Here is a 27,220-nt window from a genome sequence, read left to right on the forward strand (position 1 = left end):
ATCAGTTAAAAACAATATGATAGATTTTTTTTCTCAAGACTATATATAGGCCCAAGTATTTAAGCTATTCTTTATGGTTGTTTAACTTTGTATGCTAATAACATTTATGGACCTGCTCCCACAATCCCTTATCCCTTATCCTCCCTCCCTCTTTGCGATCCAAATACAATACGCAGTACTGATCACTTTGAGGTGGTACATACACATCGCTGATACAGCAACAGCTACCTTATAATCACCCCCCAGGTGCTGTAAGTAAGCCCCGTCATATACTTGTGCATTTGTGGGATCTGCTCTGGAGGGACAGTATTGTGCAAGGAAGCCATCGTTTGCAGGTGTAGCACAGCCCAGCCATAGTATTCGTAGTTAATTACATAAGGCATACATAACTTAATAATGATTTGACATATATATATATATATATATTTATGAAAATATGAAAATATTTTTATAAATCATTCATATTTAACTTTTGATACAATTCAATGGGAATAATTGTGTTGTTTGCTTTCTAAAAGCATACACAACTTTGAGGCAGTATTTCTAATGGACAGCAGAATTTGTAAAGAGCTTGAATGCCCTGGTGTATTCTGAAATTACATCATATCCAGAAATAAATTTAAAAGATTATGAAAAAGTAGCTGGCAACGCTGCACAGCCAGAAGCATACAATGAAAACTAATACATAATGTGGAAATGGTATTTATATAGTTATTCTCCCCCAGGATGATCAAGTACTGACATACAGTATAATACATTTGGCACTATATTTGCCATTGGTCCAGCAATTGGCAAAAATTTGTTTCCTCTATATTTATATATATTTATATATTATATATAAATTTGCATTTAATTAAACATTCAATCTGGCTAGGATATTTTACTATTTATAAAAATATTTAGACAGTAAGCTCACGTTGAATAACTAGATCTACTGTGTTCTGGAAACTCTTCAGTAGTAATACAGCTTTTTCATGTTCCATATGTACAAAACTGTGTCCATTTGCCTGTAACAAACAAACAAACAAACAAACAATCATTGTGGCCACACAGAGCATGAAGATCGGTACAAGTAATACAATAATATAGGAATAGCTGAAGAGTGGGTCCCTCATACTCTCCCCCCCCTGTAATGTAACCATCTTCAAATTACACCCACATTTGTTTTATGACTGTTATATTAGTTTCTGATGCTTTCAGTTTATAGAGCTTTGTCAATGAGGACAACTCAGAGAAAAAAAAGATCCTCCAGCCATCAACTGGAACTTGCTGCATTGGACCCACTACACATTAGCCGTCAGAGCTGGCAATGCCAGTCTCATGTGTGAGAGCTGAGTGCACCAAGTTCATTCACCTCCCCTATTTTCAAGTGATTAGCCCTGGCCATCTTTTGGAGAGATCTTCATATGGGCACTGCTGCACAGGAAGATCAACATGTGGACTGGAACAATCATGGAGTGACAACAGCAGTAACTTTAATGCCAAGCATGTGGGAGCATGCATCAGCCATGTAAACCAATGTCAGATTTTCTGCTAAACAAACCCACGTTGTCCATGAAAAAGCATATACCGTATTTGCCGGCGTATAAGACGACTGGGCGTATAAGACAACCCCCCAACATTTCCACTCAAAATATAGAGTTTGTTACATTACATTACAGTACTATGGGCCACTATGGGCAGCTATGTCTATCCCAACTGAAGTGCACCCAGCGTATAGGACGACCCCCCCCCCCACTTGGAGGCATGTTTTTCAGGGGGGAAAAGTAGTTTTATACGCCAGCAAATACTGTATTTTGTTTAATGGTTTAGCTTGGAATTTTTAAAAGCAAACCAGCAAGGGAGAAAAAAAGAAACAGGTGCTAGGAAAATTATAGAATGAGGACAGGTAATATCAGAATCAGTGTGAAAATGTCAAATGGGCAGATTCTGACTATAGCTTTATAAATAGACATAGCTTTCCTATCATCAAAATCCTAACTCATGAGGGTTGTAAAATGAAAACAAAGTGTCTTAGGGATCCAGATTTTACATAAAACTGATAATGACTGACACAGCTGTACCTAGAGTTGTATTCTATCAGTTATCAAGGGCTACTGGCTGACATTTCTGAAAAGCTAAGAATTATGGTTTATTTACGGATATGGTTTATTTACTTATACTAATACTGCATTGTGTGTCTATCTATTGTATGTATGTACTTGATATCAAAAGCAGTGCTTTTTCACTTATGGAGGTAACATCCATTGCTGTTTTCACCAAGAAGCAGGATGTACCACAGCATTTGTAAGGCTTCAGCTAGGCAAGTTTTTTAAAAAAACAAAGTGTATCCATGTCTGCATATTGGTAGACTTGGGTGCACATCTTTGTTCTTTTCAAACTGGTTATATGATGGATACTTGAGCCTGCAGCGAGGAAAAACAAAAGTTTAACTGGAAATATGAACTGGGGTAAGAATTGTTTTCTAACAGCCCCCCCTCCTCCCCCACATATGTATTTATGAAATACTGAGAAATACTGTTGAAATGAGACAGGGAGGAGCAAGAAGGCGCAAGAAGGAACTAGGTAAAGTAAGGAAATAAAGAAAATGCCCATGAGAGACTTTCAATCACCAGAAGGTTCCACTAGAGGCAAAAGAACTGCTATAGCTTTATGGCATACTATTACTTTCTTCCTGTAGCCTTCTGAATTAAAGAGACTTGAGACTCACTGATTGCTCTTTCAGTCTATCATAGAGCCTGGTAGTAATGAAGAATAAAGCGTCCTTCTTTGACTATCAATATATCTAATTCTCAACAATATCCCCTCTGCAGACACTTAAATCCCAAGACTAGGGCCATGAAAAGACAAGCTAGATCTTTCTACAAACTTGAGAAAAATCTGAAATCTAAATCCTACAAATAATGGAAGTAGTGCCAGTAGCTTTAAGAAATGAATGCCCTTTGGGAAAGGGGCATAGAGATAGAGCATCTACTTGGCATGCAGAAAATCCTAGGTTTAATTTTTGGCATCTCCAGTTGAAAGGAACAGGTAAATAGGTGAAGTGTAAACTTCTATCTGAAACCCTGAAGAGTAGCTACCCATCTGAGTAAACACAGATTAATCAGTAAGCAGAATACTGCAGTGAGTTAGACGACAATTCCACATTGTTGTGCAGGCTTGAGGACAATATGTTCATTGTTTTCCAGTAACGTCATAATGGCTTTTGGAATTAATGTGATATAAAGTACTCCTATAGGCATTAACAGAATTAATTCTAATTTATCTGACCTGTATAAAATTCCAACACTGTCAAATTCAATATGTGTGCTAATGTGAACATTTCTTAGTTACAGCATTCATTTTCTGCCATTTCTTTCTTGCATTTTTGCTAACAGAAGGTTGTCAATTTATTCCAAGTTATATATAAATGATATACATAATTTTACATATGTCTATTTGATTCTCCAGGCTTCATCCTAAATTATTTTAGATTATTGTTCCAAATTTGTTTCAACTTTGGTTAAAAAAATTTTTTTTCCATTTTTTCCTCCTTCTCTGTGCCTGGAAGTGGGTGAAAATCTCTGGCCCTAGATGATAAGAGGCATTGCAAATACACTGCCTTTATTTATACCTCTGCTTAATTTTGTTTTTAAAATAAACTCATGTCAATCATTTTGTAGGACGACAGTTTATAGGGACATTTTTATAGGAGGACTTCTTCTGAACTCAAGTTTGTTCATCACTGGTCAGAATATATGTCAAAGACACAAGTTTCTTTAGCCTCTCTATATGAACATACTATTAATGATTTCTTAGTGCCAAAAAATGGTCACAAGTTTTTTGCAACTAGACTGGCACCCACACTTATGAATATTAACAGTACAATGTGCCATACATCAAACTACTTTTGAATTGGAGAGAACTTTCAAAAGCAGTTTGTAATATAGATCCACTGAACTCTAAACAGTATATGTAGTCCCTTGCTCTTAATGTCACAACTTTTTGAGATAGTAGCTTGAATGATGGATTAGAAAAGATTTGACCCATGTTTGCATGGTCTAAGGACTTGATGCCTACATATTAAGGTGGTGGTAACATCACAGAAAATAGTGGTATTACCTCACATGATGTCAAAATGCACATCCTAGTTCAATCCAGAGTTAATTAAATTAGCATTTGTTCAGGTATACCAGTATTTGATCAGCTGTCTTTAAGATGCATCCTGATTTCACAAAGTATCCATGGTTAAAATAAACCATTTTGTGTGTGTGTTATGTCCAAGTCACTGAGTGATATGGTGTGGGAGATGATGTTCAAAGGAGGGGAAAAGTTTAAGAAATCCAAAAAGATTGCTGTCCAAAATGTTGGACATGACTTTAAAAACTCTTGGATCCCTCCAAATAGCATTGCCTATTACAACTTGATTCTAATCTAGAATCATGTGCATACAGATCTGCTTGTTCAGATTTCCCCTTTTCACTTCAATGGTGATCACAGTTCTGTTATCATGCATTGATCTGTCCTCCTCATTTATGAAAGTGGGAAATCCCTGTACTTGGAAAAGGGTTGTACATGATCCAGAGATTCACATACTCCCAAGGGGATTATAAAATTAGGGCATTTATCTACATCTAGGTGTTTGGAGTGAAAGTGAGAAGATATAGCATCAAAGTTACAAAAACAGTGTGGTTTTATAATGTAAGAATAATCAAATATACTGCTCTTCTGTTAAGGAAGCAAGAAGTGTCATAATGAAAAGAGAGCTCAGACATTAAAGAGAAAACCCTTTAATTTGTTTCAATATTGTTTTAACAAATAGCAAGAAAATAATTTAAGAGAAAGAGTACAAATTCCAGACAGATTAAAGACATTCAATGAAGCCTTGAATTAAGTGTGCAAAATCTCAGAGAACTACTTTCTGGCAGCCAGCTTGATGCTGACCTCCATTCAGATTCTGGGTATTTTGTAAAGGCTGATGGTCCTTCATGTTATAATAAATGGCCTTGGTACAAAGACATCTGTCTGCACATGTCCCTTTCTCATTGGATGGCCTAAATTCTGGCTTCCAACCTAAGGACCAACCCCCCCTAATTTGTATCCATTTTTTCTAGAATAGTTATTTTTTTTTTTTTAAAGGGATGGGTTTCAGATGGTCCTCTGACAGGAAACAAGAAAACTCATTTCCATTTTTGGTTCTGTTTCTCAGATCTTGATGTAGTGCAACCATAAGAAATGGTTCCTATCCCAGCATTTAAACCATTGACTCAGAACATATTCCCTGTACATGCAGCATGAATCATTTGATATATGGGTTGTTGGCTGGTATAATTTATTTTATCACAGATGATTTTTCAGCCTCAGGACCTCCTCCTTCTACACTTTTGCCTGAAAATTAGATGTTGTTGGCTGCAAAGAGTATATGAATATGTGAACGCTCTTAAACTTCACTGCTAAAATGGCACATGCTATAAGATGAATGTCACAAATGGAGGCAGAGAAAGCAAACAGAATCCTAGTCATCATCTTCTGAAACAAATGTGTTATTTAGGGCAGTATTAAAGAAGGCATATGCTATAATTTTCTCAGAAGTACACAAACCCAAAGGAAATAAAAGTGAAACTTAGGGCCTCAAAACTTCCTGATGCAAGGAAATACTTTGTGAATAAATCCAAGCCTATCTGGTTCCATCCTGAAGTGGCACAGTTATACTTCCAAGCTCGCATGGTTGCAGTCCTTAAAACATTAACTGTATGTCAAATATTTAATGTCAAAATAGTAATTTTCCCAAAATAGGTGAAACTGAGCTACAATACTGAACCAACAGATCATATATGATCTTTTTCATACATTAGCCTAGAAAGTAATTGCCTTTAATAAGATGCATGCTAGACCTCCGAGAAAATGAGGATGATCTTGGATAATACATTTTCCTTTAATTTGGCCTTCAAATAACAACTTTAACTGGTTTGTGCCATTGGAGCTATTGGACTCAGAAGTAGCTGTTGTTACTGGAAATGTCTTTGTTGATGAGCCATAGCAATGTATGAGGCTGGCAAACAATATTCATCCCTGTTTCCTTAACTCAGACGTTCTGATGATGCTTTATAAGAGGGCTGTGTGAGGTGATTTTTTTTCAGATGATTTTTTTCGGGGGTTAGGAGATATTCACAGATTCATGTATACTCATTGCCATCTGCAATAAGAACAAATGTATTTCAGAACCTCATTTGCCAATTTTGGTTTACAAAATAATCATTTGTTTAAATTTATTGTAAAACTTACCATGGAACCACCCCAGGTTTGTTGGCCAGAGGTCAGAGTAATAAGCAGGTTCTGAAATCTGAAAAAGGAAAGTATTGTGGCTGTGGTTTGGCTACTTTGCCACTGCCCACTCCACTGATAATTGGTATTTTGAATGCCAGCAATTTCTACTAGAGACATAAGACACAATCTATATGTTAAGGAGCATCCCTAACAGGGTAATCACATGACACAGAAGTGCTCAACCAAATCCTGGAATAGGAATTCTGTATTTGGCCATTTTCTATATTTGGCCATTTGCTCACTAACAAAGGCAGAGCTGATTTCTAACAGGGTAATGAATTCAAGGCCAAACTCAATGGGACAGCAGCATGTCAGTGCTTAAACCAAAGTTTGCCAAAATCAAGTGCAGGTGATGAGATGGGCAATTTTGAAAGGAAATGAGGGTAAGTGGATAAAGGCTGCTGAAAATTCCTTAAGCCTGTGCTTATCTCCCAGCTTTTTTTAAAGAAAGAAAAGCAGATTTCAACATATTTGTTTCAGTTGTCTGTTAAACGAAAGGATTCTTTGGCCCTTATTCTTCAACATAACTGAACCTTTTTAATGGGATATGAAGTGGTTTTAAATTGGTTTTGAAATTAATATATTTTATACCTGTTCTAATTCTTTTAACCCAGTTGTTGTTAACTGCCTTGGATTCTGTGATACTTATGAGAAAGGCGGGTACATGAAAACTTGAAACACATAATTGTACAACTGAATAAAAGTGTATATTATCCATTAAGAGCTGTTTTTTATACCCTATTTTTCTCAAACAGAAGGAGACTCAAAGTGGTTTATAATTCCCTTTTTCTCCCCACAGCAGGCACTCTGTGAGGTAGGTGGGGCTGAGAGAGCCCTGGTATTACTGCTCTGTGAGAACAGCACTAACAGGGCTGTGATGAGCTCAAGGTCACCCAGCTGGCTGCATGTTGAGGAGCAGGGAGTCAAACCTGGCTTGCCAGATTAGAAGGCACCGCTCTCAACTACCACACCAAGTTTAATAATCAGTTCAAAGCCATCAAGAGAATGCTTCTTATGAATGTTCTCATATGACAGGAATGTTCTCATATGAAAGTGGGCACAAAAGATAAACACTTCCCCGTGAGGTTGCGAACCTAGCTTCACAAGACCAAGGTATTTTGAGCAAGCCTCACATGAAGTCACATCCAAGGAAGGTCAATGATTTGATTCCCAACCTTCATAGTGCTTTAACACAATATGCAATGAAGTTGATGAATCCCACTATTCTCTCTGGGTCATCATTTATTCTATTTCAGACACGTTCTGCAACTAGTGAATTTTAGCAGCAATGCTACTAACACAGTCCATTACGCATTAGCTCACCCAACACTTACAGGGTGAAAATGGGAAATAAAGGAAGTCTGATAATGATGTCTTTAACACATTAAAAGTGAACCTGGAAATCTGGGCAAATCAGAGAATCCAGCCATTGTGATATGGAAAAGAGTAATAATGACCGATTATGCACAGCGGCAGCTACACTGAGCTGCTGCCGTGACGTTGAGCTGGAACCGAAAGTCCTGCCATCCCCTGATTATACACGGGGGCAGACCTTCCGGGGTGCATGCTGGCTGCCCTGGCAATGCGGAGCTGGAAGCGCAGCTGTGTGCTGAAGCGCCGGCAGTGGCAGCGGAGGGGGGATCGGGGGCATAGCCCCCCTGCTGCATGATGGTGGGGAGCAGCATGCTACTCTCCCACCATGGTGGGGGTGGGGGGATGCCCCTGTCTGCTCCGCGGAGCCACGGAGCTGGCAGGAGCAAGAGGCATCTCCGATTATGCACAGGGCTGGCCCGACCCAGCCCTTGCCTGAGCCCGCTGTGCTCCCCGGATTGTGGAAGAACCTGCATTCCTTTAATGCGGGTCTTCCCATGGCCTGGGTCGGGCCAGGCCTCGGATGACGGTGACCTCGGGCATAATCCCAAAGCCCTGTCACCGCCACGTCGGGCTTTCCGGTCCGTGCATAATCGGTCAAAAAGGCTCTAAATGTAAGTCCTGGTTATATTTAGCTTGTTTGGAAAAATTATAGCAGTGCTAGCTAGTATCTATGACATTCTCCTAAACAAAAGAGGCAGAAGCTATGACTGTCAATAGAAGGGATTTCCCCCCTACAAGCTATACATTTAAATGTTGAATACTACTCCACAGTTTTATGACTTACATTCTACTTTATTTACTTCTTCTAAAACAGTTGTGAAGTGAGATCTTTAAGAAAAAACAACAGTTAAGTTCTTCAAGGTAGCTCCTACTGTAGTAGCCAACAAAGAACCGAGTAAGGAGCATAGCCTGCCCACCTGAAGCACAAGATATAAGTCCAAGGTGTGTGTGTGGGGTCACACACTAATTCTTTTTTAGCTCTAGGAGGTTCCGAATGAGGACTCTGGGCCATCACAAAATCCCAAAGATGTGATGGCACAGAGACCACAAAGAGCTGTGTACAGATTAACCATGATGGGACAGTTGATATTTTGGAACAAGTCAGGTCAGCTCTAAGTGCTGATAGGAGATTACCTTCTGAGGTTCTTCCTCTCCTAATTAATTATCATTTCTCATTTCAATGTGATAAATCATACGTGTCACCTTTTCCAGCATCCATAAGGACATAAAGAAAAATTGACTACTTTGGTTTAATTTTATACCACTTTTGTTGTCTATATTTCACACAGTAAATCTGAGATTGTAAGCACTGCTATTAAGCAGATTCAGATTTCGGGTATGTGACTGAACAGCATTTATGAAATCTGCATTGATTTGCCATATAGTCAATACACATCAGCAGCGTTTTCTGACAGTGAAAGAAAAGCTGAATCATTGCCTTAGATCTTTATAAAGACTGGACGCTAATCTTCCTTCACTGTTAACATGACAATAACTTTTCTGTATGACACTTAACACATGGCAACCTCTGTTACAGGCTTTCTCAATCAGGGTTTCAATTCAATCCAATTATACTTTGGATTATTATGAAGCTGGACTTATTAGGTGTTCAATCCACAGGGAATTTCTAGCAAGAGTCATGGAAATTAACATACTGGAAGCACAGCTGTCAGAAAAGCTCTCTTGCAACTTCCGCTTATGTCCTGCTGAACATACTGGACGCTAAGTATATCTGTCTTTTCTAAAAAATGCCAGTTCTCTCTCTCCCTCTCTCTCTGTTTTATATATGTAGTCTGTTTTACAGCGGCAAGTTTTCCCCCCACCCTAGCTGTTCATAGAATAATACTATGCATGCTTTCTTAGGTAGCACAATGGAGAGCACTGTTTTGGGCCAGAGGTGAGATCATATCTGAATGCCCCACTACATTAAAAACTCCCTGCATTGCACAACAGGAAGATGGTGCAGCATTTCCTCCCCTGACTTGCACTGGTTTTGTGTTTCCAGAGAGCTGCTTAAGTGGGGCCCCTACTCAGAAGTAGGGCCCATAGATGGCAATCTGAATGGCTGTGGCCTCTGTCTGTTGCCTGTTTAGCCCAACTTGCACATGCAGCAGAATCAAGCCTTTATCTACACTAGATCATGTCACACTGCAGGTAGGACGCTGCTCCATGTATTCAGAAAAATAGCATTACATCCTTGGAACACATAGCTACATGACCTGAGTACTTTTCAGAATAAATCTGAATTGAGAATTCCTCAGCACCACAGAAAATTCCCTCTCTGGTTACCCCATAAAAAGGTGGAGAATAAGAGAGATGAGATTGAACGCTGATGCAGCAATAAGCCACATTTCAAATTTGATACATTTTTTTTCTGGTTCAGCACTACAGCACGCATGGTTGGGCACAGATTAATGGCACTGCGGATCCTCTTCCTCAAGAAATTTCAGTAATAGCTACTGCATAGCAGTCAACATGCCACTGATATTTCAGATTTGTTTACGTATTTAGGCATTTTACCCCACTTCTCCCCCCAGTGAGGACCCAAGGATGTTTACAAAACCCCCCAAAATACAGCATACTTAAAAATGCAAACAAAAGTGCAAACAAAAGACTACACTCATAACATCAAGGGTCTACTAGGCTGGCTCATTCAACACTGGCTAAGAGTGAAAGACTAATGGTTGATTCAGCCTATAGGAGTGGTCAAAATAGTACTTTAGACCACTTTCTGTATTATTTTATTCCCAAGGTTTAAGTCTTCTGTGAATGAGATAACATGCCTACTGAAAAAGCAGTTAAGAAAATTTATGGAGAGGTTGTCAGTGGTTGTGTTGGTCTATAGCAAAATTTGAAATCAAATGTTACATCATCATCTGAACACCGCCTGTGGCGCCACGGGCACCATGGACTAAATAAAAGAGTAAGGCGTTCTGGGGCGGGATGTGTCCGGGATGAGGAAGGGTCCAGATTGGACCCTTTCTCATGACAGACAATTGGAGGGACCAATCGGCAGGCGTAAAGCGCCTGCCGATTGGTCCCTCTGATTCCCAGCCCCAGCAACTGCGAGCCGCGCGCAGCATGGCTCACAGTTGCTCCTGGGCTGACACGCCGAGAGGCGCAAAGCGCCTCTTACCGCGTCAGGCCGCTGCCCAAGGGAACCCCCGGCAGCCGCGCAGAGCGCGGCTGCCTGGGGCTCCCTGCCTGAGAGAGCCACCGCCTGCCCCAAAAGAGAGCCAAAAGAGATGCAAGCGATGTCCTCTGTGTTTTCCGGCAACTCAACATTCCTCACATTGCCGACTTTAAGGCATTAAAGCATTTTAAAACTGGGAGGGGGAGAGGGGGGCGAAAGGCAAACAGCCTCTCCGCCTAAAGCCCGCTCGAACCGTCGCAGAAAGAAAAACAAAACTGAGCTGCGGACTTCACAATCCAGAACTCTCCAAGGAGTGGAAAAGATCCCTTCCTCCCTAGAATGGCCATGGGGGTAAGAGAGCCAAAGGAGCCAAACGCCTCTCTCCCGGGGCTGGAGCGGAGAGAAGGGCAAAAGTGTCAGCCACGCAGCGGAGGATTCGGGGCACGGCGGAGCCCAGGACCGCAAACTCGCACGGCAAAGCGGCGCCGCTCGGGCTCCCCGGAGGAAGAGGCCCCGCTCTTCCCACGCAGGCCGCAGCCCCCGAGCGCCGCCCCCTCGCCCCCAACTTACAATGGTCTCCGCCATGTCCTCGCAGCCGCTCCCAGCTCGCTTCCTGCCCCGGCTTCTGCGGCGCCGCCTCTCGCTTGATCGTGCAGCCAACAAGGTTCCGGGGAGAAACAGTCCGCCGGCGGCCCCGCCCCCTCACCCCCGCTGTAGTCCAGCCTCTACTCGGACCCCTCTTGGGGCAGACGCAGGGCTATGTTCGCAGGCGTCGACGCAGCACGATCTCCTCATGGCTGTCCACGGGCGTGGCCCGCAGGCGCGGCTCGATATGCGGCCGTGGCCCACGGGCGCGGCCCAATGCGCGGGTGTGGCTCGGCGGGCGCGGCCCGATGCGTGGGCGCAGCCCGTGCGGGCGCGGCCCAATGCCCTGCCGGTCCCCAGCCTCAGAAAGGTTGGGGACCACTGCATTACAGAGTGCACAGAGACAACAGCCTGGTCGGTTTTATGGTAAGCCTAATGCCCCGTTGAAGATTGCACTTTCCCCAGTATTCTCCCAAGTGAGACAGAACGGCTCTTTAAGTTTCCTCTGAGCACTATTAGCCAGAGAGGTCTTCTTTCCAAAAATACAAGTTAAGATATTTCTAATTCTGCTTGCATTAAGTCTCTGGGTTCAGACACGGACACTCCAGCTCCAAACCACTAGGCAGCTCAGTTGCACACAAAAGAACTGGACCGCAATAGGCAGAACTGTTAAGCCTGAAATACTTGGTTAATCAACACTCCATTGTTTATAATGTATGTTTGGGATTGGGTCATACCCCTCGAATGATTGGTTCCTTTAGTCATTCTGGAGAATCACAACAGCGGCCTTAGAATCCAGGTCTAGGCCTCACGTGCATATCCTTAGAATAGTCAACAAACTGCCCATGGACATAACATCCTTCCCCTCATAAGTAAAAATGAAACTTTATCCACACTGAAGGTACTGTGGCTGCAAGCACAACCATTGAAAACAGTGAAGTTGTATTGATGAGCCAGCCAGTAGGAACCAGTGCATCTCTGCTAGCAGTTGTGGCAGTGCCAGAGGAATCGTCCTTAGAACAGTCTGGGGAAAACAAGACATCCTGAGAAGTGGTGGGTTCCGCTGACATTGGTTCATGCACTGAGCAGGGTGTCACACTTCATTTCGAGCTCAGTGATCTTATTTGCTCCTAGAAACAGGCTAGGTGAGTGCCGTATGAATCCCACTTGATAGGAACTGCCAGATCAAATTCTCCAGTGTGGCCGCTGATGGACATCATCTCAGTCCTTTGGTCAGGCCCTCCACGGATGGCAGGGTACCAGTCATTTCGGATGGTCCCTCCATGGATGGCAGGGCACCAATGATTTCAGTTGCTAGGCAGGGCTGCCTACTTAGCATAGCGTCAGGCCGCTGCCCGAGGGAACCCCCGGCAGTCGCGCAGAGCGCGGCTGCCCGGGGCTCCCTGCCCGAGAGAGCCGCCGCCTGCCCCAAAAGAGAGCCGCCCGAGAGAGCCACCCAAGAGAGCCGCCGCCCGACAAGGTCAGTTTCTAGCACCCGCTGTATTCGGCATACAGCGGGCTTTATTACTAGTTGAAAATAAAATAAGAAACCATGCAAACTTCAATCATCAAGGGCTAAGCAAAAGCATTCTCATGGACTGTGCTGTTCCGACTACTAATAAACCAAAAAATCTGCAACCAGCATGACACCACTGGGTACTGCAGCTTTTCAGGTCAACTTGGCATGTCCCACCCAATTTGTATCTCAGTGCTGGGCTTCTCCAGAACACTTCTGCTGCCCACCTTCAACTGCAGGTATATTACATCTTCATAGAGTCCCTAAACACCAGATTACATTGCCATTGGGCCACTCGGCTTCCTGCAACTTTGTCACCCTGATCGGCTCTACACACAATACCCTTAAAGGAAGTCACCTTAGACGTCTGGGTATCACAACTGTGATTAAAACTTTAATTACTTCAGTATAAAAGAAAATAGATCTGTCAGTAAGACTCCCCCCCCCCCACAGAAAGAAGCTTGCCAGGACGCAAGCTTGCGGCCTGGGAAGTTTCTTACTGCGGGGGGGGGGGGGAGGCGGGGAGATGGAGCCGCGGCCTGGTGCCAGGGCCTTCATGGCCCAGCACCTGGCCGTGGCCCGGTGGTTGGGGACCACTGGGTTAAAGAAAAGAAAGACTATATTCTATAAGATAGGCATATGCTAAAACCTCTAAAATCCTCACCCTACATGCAGCAGAAATATTGTAGTTTTACTTCCTTAACAGGTATTCCCACTGCCAAATGAATTAGTTTTTTAAAAATAAACTAAATCTTGGCATTAACTGTACATTGATCTAAAAGCTACAAGACACTGTACATGAGGACTCTGTTACCATTATGGGTTAAGCTTCCATATCAGCAGCAAATTATAAGATTAACTTTTGATAAGCTTGCCTTTCTTTGATGCATACTCTATTTACATGATAAGAAAGGTTTATCTGTAAAGTTCCTATATAAATAGACTTTCAGGTTTACAATTATATTCTGTTCCATTGATCTGTTGAATGGTTTACTGTAATAACAAAAAGTAACTTTTAAATAATTATTCTCAAATGCACATCCTTTGCTTGTATGCCTTTTGTAATGCAATTTATTGCAAGAAAGATTAGCCTTAGGGCTATGACTGTGAATGATGGATCTTCAGGTATCACTGTGTTAACTAGAATTTCAGGGTGTATCTCAGAACAATACTTTCTGTGGTCCTTTTCTATCTCCCAAGCAGGTTACTACAGTGATAATGCACTCAGAATACTGAAAGTATGCCGTAACTGTATTGATGACAAAACAAGCTATAAATTAGAATAAGTGGCTGCTCAATATGTAGTTCTCAACCTTCCTAATGCCGCGACCCTTTAATACAATTCTTCATGTTGTGGTGACCCCCAACCATAAAATCATGCAAGTGTTCTTTCCCAAAAATTAAACCAAAACTGACCAATGATATGAAGATCCATTGTTTATGATTTTATATAAACTGATTTTCTTCCGGGGTTTCTCAGTTCAGTTCTGCCTCTTGTCCCACCATGCCGATCTGACTGTTTTCCGCTGCTCCAGATTGACGAATGCTCTATCACGATCTACCGCACAAGGCTGTTGTGTGGATGGTGTCACCCCCCCCCCCCGGCCCAACTACTTGCCTTGCTGTGACCCCTTTGAAAGGGTCATTCAACCCTCAAAGGGGTCCTGACCTCCAGGTGTAGAGAAATGTGCATTGAAAGCCAGAGATTGCTGTACTTATGAATGGTATCGAATTTTATAATATTCTGTCATATTACCCCAATGGACTTAAGCAAGCTTGAGTCCCCGGCCATTCACTGAACAAGGTCTAAGAATGAATGATAAAATCAACCTATGGCACAATGGCAGTAATGCATTCTGTGAATAGAAAGACACGGTGCTTTCAGTAACTGGAAAATTATGGTCCTGGAGAACAGTGTCCAGATGTCTCCTGGAATTATCTTTTTACATTGCAGATGCGTAAATAATTATGCAAGCAATGGGAACTGTGGATGTATTTCTGATGCAGTTTGTGCCATTGTTGCAAAACATGGGGTTTAGGCTTGCTTCCATTGTTGCAAAACCAACAGACTGAGGAAAGCTATTAGCCTGGAGAAGCTACAACAGTACCTTACTTTTACTGAAATCACCTATGCTTCACTGGGAGTTAAAGCCTACCACATTTTAACCTAAACCCAGATAGACATGAGATGTTTCATCTTTAGTGATAATACAGAAGAACTGCAATGTGTAGTGAAATATAAGCATGGAAAAAGTTTAAACACAAAGAAAATGTAAAAAGAAGATGAATACTGGCAATTGGCAATATTCTGAGCTGAATATCCAGCGTTATTTGAAGGTAAAATTGTTTTGAATATGTAGAAATGTGAACTGGGTACAAGAACTGATGTTCTGTAAAATTGTATGTTAGTATATAATGGTTAATATGAAAATGCTAAAAATTTTAGTCTATTCACATGGAATCAAATTATAGCGTAAAAACCAAAACTTTTGCTCCAAAACCAAAACCTGCTTGCTCCAAAACATTTGAGTCTTGTCTGTTATCTCCAATATTGTGACCCAGCAGTCATAATAGTCAGAATCGGGCATGGTACAGATCACTACTTTTCTGCTAACACTGTTCTGACACAGTTATATGTAGGCACCTCACCAGCTGGCTTCTGTATAAATTAAGCTGATGTAAAACACATTAAAATGAGTAGAAAATAAAGCTCCATAAGCTAACAGTGTATGTCCAGGGTCCCAACAGGCAACTTGTACACTGTGCTGCTGAAATAAGGCATTATGCTTTGCTCTGTGCTCTGCAGAATCACATCCATAGTTTAACCAGAGATAACCTCTGGGACAAAAAGCTTTTGTCACCCTTTGACTCACTCGCCATGTCATCTCTTTTTCAATCACTCTGCACAAAATCACAAAATGCCCCCTCCCTCCATCACTGAGTTCATATCTATTTATAATGGGAGCAATTTACTCCTGTAGCTTATTATTATTTTAGCACTTAATTTTCCATGAGGGACTATTTAACCTAATTTAGGGCATGCAGGAAAGAGAGCAATACGGCACTAAATCCATCCTTTTGTGAAGTACAGAATTTCACTTACCTGGATAATCTTATCACCAGGCTGGAGCAAGTTGGATGCTGGACCATCAGACTGAACCCTAGTAACAAAGATACCCTATAAGTCAGAAGTAACAAAGGTTAGGATACTATCACCAAGAACTAGGCTAAAGGTTTTTTATGACTTACATGGGAGGTGGGAAAAGACTACTAGCATGAGTAAAACCATTCTACTAGGCTGAATCTTAAGAATTTTTCCCACTTTTCATTGTGCTTCCTTCAAAGATCTCAGAGGTGACATACATGGGTCTCTTGTTATCCATTTTATCATCACAAGCATCTTGATATGGAGGTTAGTAGTGGCTGGGCCAATGCTATCTTGTGTTGTTTAGGGTTGAATGTGATTTGACTCTAGGTCTTCCCAGCTCATGTCTAACCATTATATCACACTGGCTCAAGAAGACTGAGTTTTAAGAACCAGAAAAAATTTAATGACAATAATTTAGAAGCAAGAGCATGTCACTGAGATATAATGTCAAACCAATTTACAAACCATGGATTAATTAAACTTTGATTTCATGTGATGACTGAACAAACCGATTGTCCAATAAACTGATTTCTTGATGTGTACTAAACTGGTCTGCCAATCCACAGTTTACACTGGCCTGCCATGAAGTCTGAATGCGGAAATCCTAATTTATTTAGTAGTACTGCCTCCCTCAGGCTTATGCATACACAGAGGAATGTACAAATCAGAAAATCTTTCCTTCCAAAATATATTCAAAAATGAACAGTACATCCTAATATCAGTCTCCCCACTCCTTCCTTCTGCCCTTTTCCCACAGCTTCTCTCTGCTCATCAGATATTTCAGCCTTTCCAAAGAGGAAATTTAAAAGGTAATGGCTTGGATTCAGCAACTTGCAAGTGGAAACATAAATAGACTTAGCACAATTCCACTTATGCAAGACATTCCTCCCATATATTAGAATGCCCAGAAATGTGTTACACACAATCTTATTCAAACAGAAACACAAGTGGAGATACAGTTAGTTTGATGTAGCACAAGTGGCTACCACAGCCTTTTTTCATGCTTTTATTCTTGTTCAAGAGCTCTACCGCAAGCAGATATTTTGCTCTGGATCCAATTCTTTTAATCAGCAAAAGAGAAGGGTGTGTGTTTGTGTGTGTGTATCAACTTTGTTTTTTAAATGTGGGGGTACAGTGAAATGATTGGGGGAAAGTGGAGAATATAGCTGATTAAAGGCAAAAGCAAAAGTGGTTGAGGCATATAATTTATTTTGTTTAAAAGGAAAGACAGAAAATAGAAGGGAGACTGATGAACCTTAGCCAAGAATGAGTATGTCACCTGGCCTGGCCTGGCCTCAGCTTCTCTCACCCCTCCTCTATCCTCCATTTCTTACAGCCAATAATAGTAAATGGTGGAAGATGTAAGAAGTTTTGTCAGTAGCCTGGCAATGAATGGGAGCATGAGATTCAATTTCCCCTACAGGACTCAGAAGCATCCCCCCCTAAAAAAAGGTGCTGGTACTCAGTACTTGTGTATACTGCCATTTTAAATGCCCTAGTTTCCATGATGTAAGAATGTTCCCCTACAGAGCTAGATTCCCCCCCACCCCATGACAACCATGAAGGGGAGATGCAGAAAAAAATCACATTCTGTGGGCACGAGTCCTTATACCTGCAGAACTGTCAGTCAAGATCCAAGCTACAGATTCCACAAAAACATACAGCTCAATCTCTAAAGAAACTGACATTGGATGTCCTTAGATCCAGTTGGCATTTTACAGCCATAGGAAGGGGAAAAAACAGTAGCTCAGAGCAGATAGGAAATGGTTTGTACTTAGCACCCTAAAGTATGCAGGAAGCACAGAAATGGAAGAGTTAGGCAGAAACTGGAATTCGGCAGCCAAAGGCAGGCAGCAGGACAAAATAACCAGAGGGAGGCACGCAGCATTCCATGAAAGGCAAGCAAAGTACTAGTTTGCAAGGTTAAATCAACTGATTTTATTTATTATCTGATACTAGGGGCAAAGCCCATTGTATCCAAGAATACAACGGGCGCTAGAGCTTGGCAGTGGGAAGAGGAGTTGTCCAGTCTGTAAGGGCATGGGGTTGAATGTGTGTGTTGTGGTGCCATGGTGGCAAATGAGGGCATGAGTGTGGAGATATGGGTGTCAAGAACCTGTGGTGTGGAATGTTCATTGAGTGTGGGAGAGGACTGACCTTAGGGAATTTTGGCATAGTGGTTACAGATGAGCTTTCCAGAGCCATGTCCTCAGATATGTGAAGGGAAAATCAGACTGGAGACTCTTCTTAGGGGAAGATTACATGGCAACCAATTCCTCCCAGTTCTGCGTCATTTCCCTTCTTGTGTGAATTAGGCCACATTCACCGAATTAGGCCACATTCACCGAAATGCCCCTCTGCCCTAATACACATGGGGTAGTCACAGTACACAGGTGTCCACCCTGTTCCTTCTGTCTCCCATGTTTTCACTGCTGGTAAAATGTTATGTGCCCACATGCTTCTTTCATGGTTGCTCCTGAGAAGAACGGATTTTTGTACCCTATTGCTTACTACCCAAAGGAGTCTCAAAGCGGTTTACAAACACCTTTTCCATTCGTCTCTCCACAATAGTCAACCTGTGAGGTATGTGGAGTTGTGAGAGATCTGAGGGAACTGGGAATGGGCCGCAGTGACCCAGCAGGCCTCAGGTGTCTCAAAGCATTTTCCAATTGTCTTCCCTTTCTCTCCCCATAGCAGGGAGGTGGGGTAGCGAGCCTCACAGGGAAGCTGGCAACCCTAAGAGGAAGACTCTCTGTGCACAGCAGTCTTGACCTTAGTAAGGTTTTTTATACTGTTTTTTTTTAATTTGCCAGGCCAATAAGTCATTTCAGTTACTATGTGTCTCCAGACATTTACTTGTTTTCTATTTACAGTTTCAGGCTGTAAATATTTATTTAGATCTTCCTGCACTTTCCAGACTCACAGGACTGATGCTGGTCTGCCTGTCTGCGCCCCAGAATACAAACAGTTGCTGGTAAGGGCTGGCCATAGCCCATAGCCAAGGAGGGACACTCCTGCACCACTCCCTACCAACTGCAGGTAAAAATGGCTCATTTGAAGGCTGGACTCTGAGGCATTGTATGATTTTGAAGTCCCACCTCCAAACCTCCAGGAATATTTCCAACCCAGGGGTAGCCAACCTACAGGTGTGGCCTGGAGAGCTCCTGGAATTACAGCTCACCTGCAGAGTATAAAGATCAGCTCCCCAGGCAGAAAGGGCTACTTTGGACAGGGTAGTGGTAGAGAAGAAACATTTAAGGCTTCCCACACAGGTTGTTGTTGAATTGAAGGACTTGAGGCCTACTGCCCAGGGTTGTTGTGCAGATGAAACAGGGGACAAAAGAGCCAATTTCCTCTGCAGAATAACGCTGTGCAGTGGCCTCAAATCTGCAGAGAGTTGCAAAGAAGAAAAACACATGGCTTCGCTGTGTCTAACCTCTGGGGAGAGCAGTATTTTAAGTGAGAAGGGGCTTTTCTGTGGCCTCCCTGTCAACCGTTTGGCAGAAGGGGAAAGTTCCCCACCCTCAAAAGGAAGGCCCTCAGGCTCCCTGCGTTGCTCTTGGAAAGGCCTCCCTCCCCTCAGTCAGGGCTGTCAGAGGCTCCTTCGCAGCAGGCCTCAAGGGAGGGGGAGGGAGCACACTCACCAGCTTCCTGCCAGCTCTGTCAGGGTTCTGAGGCAATTTGCAGTTGGACATGACAGTTAGGACAGCCTTGGGGCAAAAAGGGCTGGCGCAGCCTGTCCAAGCCTCTGTTCTCATCCCCCTTGGCAGCCCTGTTGACCTCCTCTCCCTGCGGTAGTCAGGAGCAGACTGGCAGCCAGACTGGGCTGGGTGAATGGAATTTTGATCTGTCCTGGTGAGGGGCCAATAGGAAGGCGCTTCGCAAAGCGGCTCCTGATTGGACTCTCTGAGTTTTTATCCTGTTCAGGGCCCGCCCTAACTCCTCCCCAGGTGGCCTTACCCTTTTATTTAATCCGCTCCACAGGAGCGGTTAAAGATATTACCCGCCACTCCCAGACTAGCCAGCTCATGGTGAGTTACAAGTAAGAATTACACTGACATGAGACAAATTAGAATGGCATATGGTCATGTCTTACTTATTTTGGAAATAAGGGATAAAATAAGTACATTAAGCAGTACTTCAACTTTAATTAAAGGCAATCATATATATGTACATGCATATACAGATATACGCACACACACACATTTCTTTTATTTAAATAGAAGTTGGGAATTCATATCTAGTGAGGCTAGTATAGAATTAATTACTTCTGCCCTAAAGTCTCTCTTGCTTACCTTATTTAGTATTATTCCTAGGACCACAAGGTCACCCTTCCTTTGTTCCCCTGGATTAGTCAGGTTATACACCCAAACCCACACCTAACTCCCTCCTGTCTTTCTAGTTGTGGGGAGAAACGTATCCTTTGGGTTTTTCAGTGTTGCTTGGCCAAACTGGGACTGGAATCTGCCCATAAGCATTGCATTTCTGCTATCTGCACATTGCTCAGGTGCTTCCTGTATGGATAATTTACTATCAGCCTTTTGGACCCTGCCTTGAAGCTTCAAGGACCAATACTGACTGTATTGCTTTCTTTCTCTTGCCTCCCCTCTTGACTTTTCACCTTTGTGTTCCTTTGAACCTTGTAGTGGAATTCCGTTACTTGATCACAGATCTTTTATAGACTATGGAGAATAGTCTAAATTTGAAGATGTCTTTAAACTGAAGATAGAACCTAAAGTCTGCAATTCCTTAGGTTGGGAGTGAGTGGCAGTGGAAGAAAGTACATATACATTTTGAGCTATTCATACATATATGGATCTAGGATGTAATATATTTAACACCATTCTTTCCTATTTTCTTTTTTAAATTATTTAAAGTAGTCAAACTGAGTACAAATACATAAGAGTAATTTATAATGATTGAGGATTATATATTATTAAAGCTTTGGAATGACCACAAACAGAGCTTGGGAAAGGCTGTGGAGATACGGACTGACTAGGTTCTTGGATGCTTCCATTAATTCTAGGGGTAAAAAAACAACTACAATCTGGGGGGGAAAGTTGAAAATATGCACCCCATCCAAACTACAGGCAGGTTCAGCTCCCATCCACAGTGCCTCTGACTGGATGTGCTTAATTTATCAAATACAAGTAAATAGCTGTCATCTATTTCTATATGGAACAGTGAAGTGCTTGGCTTGGGGATACAGACAGATGGGCATGGGAAGGACTCCACTCAGAGAAAGGACTGAAACTCTGCATGCTTTTTCTCATCTATACAACTTAATGTAATTTTGGCTATTAAAAGTACATGGGCTTGGCCACTGACAACCCCTAGGCATACTCATACTCACATATTTTTCCCACCCTTCCTCCAAGAAGTTCAGAGTAGCGTACATAGTTCTTCTTTATACCCCATTTTATCTTCCCAACCACTCTGTCTGATAGCTTAGTATGAGAGTGTGACTGACCCCCAAAGCAAAAGAGGAATGAGTATTACCAGTGTCCAAATCTTTACCCACCTCCCATTATAACGTAGTTGTCAGCCAAATAAGAAATTATTTTCTTACCTTGTCAGAAGGTTTGAATGGATTTCCTTGTCCACTTATTCCTCCACTGATACTAAATCCAAGACCTGGATTCTTCTCTATCCTCACACAAAACTACATTTAAAAGACACAAAGGAATAAGTGCTCATGTGAAATTAATCATCACAGATTTCTGATTCTCTCACAGTTATGATTGGGTATTATTACAACAAGACTATTTTAGAACACATTTTTTATTTATTTTAAACAGAAGAAGAAGAAGAAGAAGAGTTGGTTCTTATATGCCGCTTTTCTCTACCCAAAGGAGTCTCAAAGTGGCTTACAGTCGCCTTCTCTTTCCTCTCCCCACAACAGACACCCTGTGAGGTGGGTGAGGCTGAGAGAGCCCTGATATCACTGCCCGGTCAGAACAGCTTTATCAGCGCCATAGCGAGCCCAAGGTCATCCAGCTGGCTGCATGTGGGGGAGTGCACAATCGAACCTGGCATGCCAGATTAGAAGTCCGCACTCCTAACCACTACACCAAACTGGCTCTCAAACAACTTTGGAGGATGATTTACTTATAAAATTTTACACTTCCTCTCCAGAAGCCTAAGTCAGGTGTCTCTCTTTGCCATTTGCCTCTGAAGTCAAGGACACAGAAAGCAGGGCTTGTAAAACTGATCTTAACTGGCAGGCTGAACGATTCAAGTACCCTGGCCCCAAACCATTTAAAGCAAGTACCATGCCTTTGAATTGTGCCCAGCAGTGGTGCTGTTTAGTAACAATGATTATATTCCATGAATGCTGATACAATTATATTAAGAAAAAGTATTGAGAGAATTGCTAGTTGAAAAGGAAGCTGTAGGGGGCAGCTTTCATGAGAAACTGTGGCCATCAGAAAAACAAAGAAAAGTATCGAATTCCTGGATTGCTCGACTTATAAAGGTGTGGGAGAAGTACAAAGGAAGACTGTCTCCGACTCCATCTATATTAAAATCCCCAACTGAAGCACACTTTAGCAAAGCTCAACAAAAAAGAATAGCCTGCATTAGTTACAAAGACCTGCTAGCTAAAAGTGGCAAGTTTAAAGAAAGACAAGAATTAGAAAAGGAAGTAGAAATGTATTGGTTAGAATATAACCAATTGTTATCCAGATTTAAACTGAGTTCAGCCAACCGCTAGATCTAGGGGATTCTATACCTGAATTTGAGAACTTATTGATTCAAGAGAAACCCCACCTACAAGGACAAATATACAAAGTGTTATTAAAATATGAGACCAAGATGGAGCAGATTAAACCATGCATGATTAAATGGATGCAAAATATAGAGATGAATGTAACATTTGAACAATGGGAATATATATGGTCTAGAATTCCTAAGTTAACTAATTGCCAAATTCTCAGGGAAAACTGGTATAAAATGTTTGATAGGTGGTATGTAACACCGAAAGTGATTGCCAAACTTTGTAATAACAAATGTTGGAAATGTTCAGACAAAGTGGGTTCATTTTATCATATGTGGTGGAAATGTAACAAAGAATATAAATTTTGGGCCAAAGTTCATACTATTATGTAGAAAACGTGGGGTCTTAATTTTCCAATGAAGCCAGAGTATAGGTTTACCACTGCAGTGCCTCCCGACATGTACCAGAGGACTATTTTTTTACGTGACGACGGCAGCCAGATTAGTAATGGCTAGAAAATGGAAGGTACAAGAATTACCATCGATAGAAGACTGGCTGAATAAGCTCGCAGATCTGGCCAAAATGGCAAAACTGACGCTGATGGTCAACGGGAAAACTGAAGAAGCCTTTCAAGAACAACGGGGCCCCTATTTGAACTATTTAAATAGATAACTGAAGAAGAATTTGAAGAAGGTAATTCTTAATATCTTGTTATTATAGTGTGTATAAGTAATATGTTGTACTAATGATAATTTTATTTATTTCTGTTCTTTTTTGAAAAATAAAAATCTATTTAAAAAAAAGAAAAAGTAGATACCCAACGTGTGGAAACAAGGCTGGCATCCATAAGGAACAAAGCTGTCGGTAGCTGCCATCACCTTATGGAGACAGCTCTGCAGAGACCCATCTTGCCTCCTCATTCTTTTCTTCTCCATGGGGATGTTAAAAGTCTGTCTATTCTGCCAAGAACTGGGATTCAGACTGAACTAATTTTATGTTGAAACTCCCTGACATGATGGGCTGTCTGATGACGATGTCTTAATGGTAATGCTGAATATTGATTTTAATATTGTAATGCTTTAATCTGACCATTTTATTATTTTTTGCACTTTGAAAGCTATTGTTGGTTTAAAGGCTTATACAACTAAAATTAAATACAGAAATTTAACAAGCTTAAACTTCATGAGAAATATTTTGCCAAGTTCCATTTCTGGAAAATCTGAAAACAAAAATCTAAAGCTTTCATTTTGAAAAAGACATACAATGGGAAAAGTTGACATTTGTTGTCGCATTGTTTGATTTGAGAATGGCTTGACATGTTTTTAGATCATCACTTACTAACTCCTTCCAGACTTAAGCAACATTTAAAATCAAGGTGGTGGATTGCAATTTGTACTTTTGGGGAATTCACAAGTAATGGCTATGATGTCAAAATCTCCTTGTCGTTTGATTAAAACTAGGTGACTTGGCTTTCACAGTCTACATGTCTATGCCTTAGACTAGGGGTCCCCAACCTCCGGTCCGCAGCCCGGTACTGGGCTGCAAAGGCCATCGTACCGGGCCGCCAGCGGCCGCGCCTGCCTCCCCCCCTGCAGCGAGAGGGGAGGGGGGAAAGAGGCCGGCACGGCAGCCGGCACGGCACGGCAGCCGGCATGGTTTGGTGAAAACCAAAGTGGATTGTGAAGAGGATCTCTCTAAATTGGGTGAGTGGGCAACCATGTAGCAAATGAAGTCTAATGTCGATAAGTATAAAATGAAGTATCCTGGAATATAAAACCCTAACTTTAAATATATGATGGGTTTTGAACTGGCTGAGGCCAAGAGGGAAAGAAACCTTGATTGATAGCAGATAACTTCATGAAAATGTTGATTCTGTACAGTGGTAGAGAAAGAGACAAACTCAGTGCTGGGGATTATTATAAAAGAGATGGCGAATAAAATGGCAAATTAGTAATGCCTTGAATACAACCATAGCGTGGCTTATTTGGAATTCTATGGACAGGTATGGTCATACCTCAAAAAGAATACTGCAGAGCTGGATACAGTTCAGAAGAAGGCAGACCAAAATAATCAAGAAGTTGAGGTGTGTTTCCTATAAGGAAAGGCTAAAGAGCCTGGGAATTTTTAGTTGAGAAAAAAGATGGCTAACAGAGGACATGACAGAGGTTTATAAAATTATGCATGAGGTAGGAAAAATAAATAAAGGGAACTTCTCACTCACATAATTTACAGGAATACCTGGATAAATTGGTGGGCAATAGGTATAGAATCATAGAATCATAGAATCATAGAGTTGGAAGGGGCCATACAGGCCATCTAGTCCAACCCCCTGCTCAATGCAGGATCAGCCCTAAGCATCCTAAAGCATCCAAGAAAAGTGTGTATCCAACCTTTGCTTGAAGACTGCCAGTGAGGGGGAGCTCACCACCTCCTTAGGCAGCCTATTCCACTGCTGTCTAGGACAGACCAAAATAACTTTTTACTCAAATGATAATTATGGAATTCAGTGTGAGTAGAAGACAACCTCATGAAAAGGCTTTGGCCTTTTTTGTTGGTCCTCTAGGGTAGCGATCCCCAACCTGTGGGCCGTGGACCACATGTGGTCCTTCGACTAATTGGAGGTGGGCCCCGAAGGACGCCTTCTCCCCCCCCCCCTTTACAACACACTTCGGGTGTCATTGTCTCCCATCATTCCCAGATGGGACTATCTCATTGCAGAGAAACAAGCTCAGGGTTCCCATTGATTTGTCATTGTCATGAGTTAAAATTACCATGAAAATAAAATGTTCCTTATGTTCATTGTTGTGGTGTGTCTGTATCTTATTTTGAAGGGATGTTTAAACATTACGATAGCGATCAGAGAGCATTAGGGCAGTGGTTGAGAGTAGAGGAGTAAACTATCCCCCCCCCCACCGGGCCTCAGTAAAAGTGTTGAGTGGTCCCCGGCGTTGAGTGGTCCCCGGTGATAAAAAGGTTGGGGACCACTGCTCTAGGGCAACTGATGAGCTGCTGAGTGAAATAGGATGCTGGACTAGATAGACTAGTGGTCTGAGCCAACTGGACCCTTCTCATGTTTTATGCCTATATATTTACTAACATTAAACGATAGAAAATATTCAAACCCTTTTCATAGAACAAAAGACTCAAATCCACCTTCTTTTTAGCACAGTCTTTACTTCCTCAAAGGTCTTTTAGCCGCTCCCTCATAAAACAATCTATAGATTGCCATGTTATTATACAATACAAACTGACCTGTTCTGGATAACCATCCATACTCCTTTGTCCTTTAGTTTGGATTACACATCTCCCTGCTGGTGGTGCTCGAGCACTCTGAGAAGGGATCTGGATAGGCAGTGGTGGCTGATACTGCTGGATGGTCACTTTATTCATGCTGCCCTCATATGGTTGCTCTCGGCTCCGGTGCTGCAGACTTTGTGATCCCATCAGAGTCTGGATATGGCTACCTGCCTGTGTGTAAAATAGTCCATTAGATCAAATCAACTGGGGGGGGGAGCAATTACTAAATGTTTTATATTATTAAAAAAGGGAACAGGAAACAATCATCTGTGCAAAGCAGCTGGCTTCCATGCTGAAGCACTTTTTAAAGCTGATGCACTATGCTAATGATGTGCGGATTTGCAGGGGAGCTGAGAAACATGTCCGGAAGATAGTGAAGTAGGGAAACTATCAAGAAAAAGATGAGGAAAGAATGATAAACAGAATATCACTATTCCTGAATATCCAAGGAGGAAATTTCTAAACTTACTGCTATTGTGATGGAAGGAAGAGAATCAACTGAAAAAGCACAGTTCTGCCCACACAACCATGTGTGTTGACTCCTAAAGTATTAGTTCTAGAAGAGTGATACTCAGTGGCAGGGTCGCCACATGTGGTCAGATCATTTGTGGATCATTTGTGCATTGTTCCCCAATATGAGACCTGTTCCACATTCCCAGGAAGGAAACAAGGCATTGTTCAGCAGGGCTTTTTGGTCTGCAGGTGGCTCCCACCTTGAAAGAACTGCCTCTGAAAGGCCTGGAAAAGAAGCAAGCCTTCCTGGGCTGTTGGCCTTGGTGCCAGGGATGGAAGTAAAGGGACAATCCTCTTCAGAGATTGCATACCCTTCTCTGAAGCCTTTGTGCTTTCATCACAGTAGCCAGGCAACAGCCAGGAAGAGAATAAGCTTGCCACAGAGGAAAGTAAAACTGCTGCCACCATCATGACAGCCAGCTAGGAAAAGAGCCAACTGGGGACATGGTGGACTAATGATTTTACTTGCTAGGTTGCAGTCTCCCTTCAGAATATTCAGGGTCTAACACAAACAGCTTATTGAAGTGGAAAGCCTGAGCTTTCCATGTCACTATTCAGCATGGGACAGAACAGGCTCCTGAACCTGCTGGATAGATACAAGTAAGGAAACTTTGTAAGGAAGAGAAAGATGTT

General features: G+C 42.1%; 1 protein-coding gene across 11 annotated transcripts in view; it reads right to left on the minus strand.

Moving 5' to 3' along the window:
* Positions 1-417: 417 nt before the first annotated feature.
* Positions 418-27,220, minus strand: part of LRRC7 (leucine rich repeat containing 7) — a 287,543-nt gene continuing 260,740 nt past the window's right edge. For 7 of the 11 annotated variants that reach the window (XM_077333350.1, XM_077333354.1, XM_077333346.1 and 4 more), the window contains 4 exons: positions 26,030-26,245; positions 21,632-21,724; positions 16,018-16,092; positions 418-1,007 (listed from right to left, as the gene is read on the minus strand). In XM_077333350.1, coding sequence (XP_077189465.1) covers positions 900-1,007; positions 16,018-16,092; positions 21,632-21,724; positions 26,030-26,245 — 492 coding nt within the window. In that variant the 3' untranslated portion in view covers positions 418-899. Of the gene's footprint in view, positions 1,008-4,627; positions 6,323-16,017; positions 16,093-21,631; positions 21,725-26,029; positions 26,246-27,220 lie in introns of those variants that run through there. The other 4 variants (XM_077333345.1, XM_077333348.1, XM_077333344.1 and 1 more) reach the window with 4 other exon arrangements.

The sequence above is a fragment of the Paroedura picta genome, chromosome 4 (genome assembly GCF_049243985.1).
Source record: "Paroedura picta isolate Pp20150507F chromosome 4, Ppicta_v3.0, whole genome shotgun sequence".
Lineage (NCBI taxonomy): Eukaryota > Metazoa > Chordata > Lepidosauria > Squamata > Gekkonidae > Paroedura > Paroedura picta.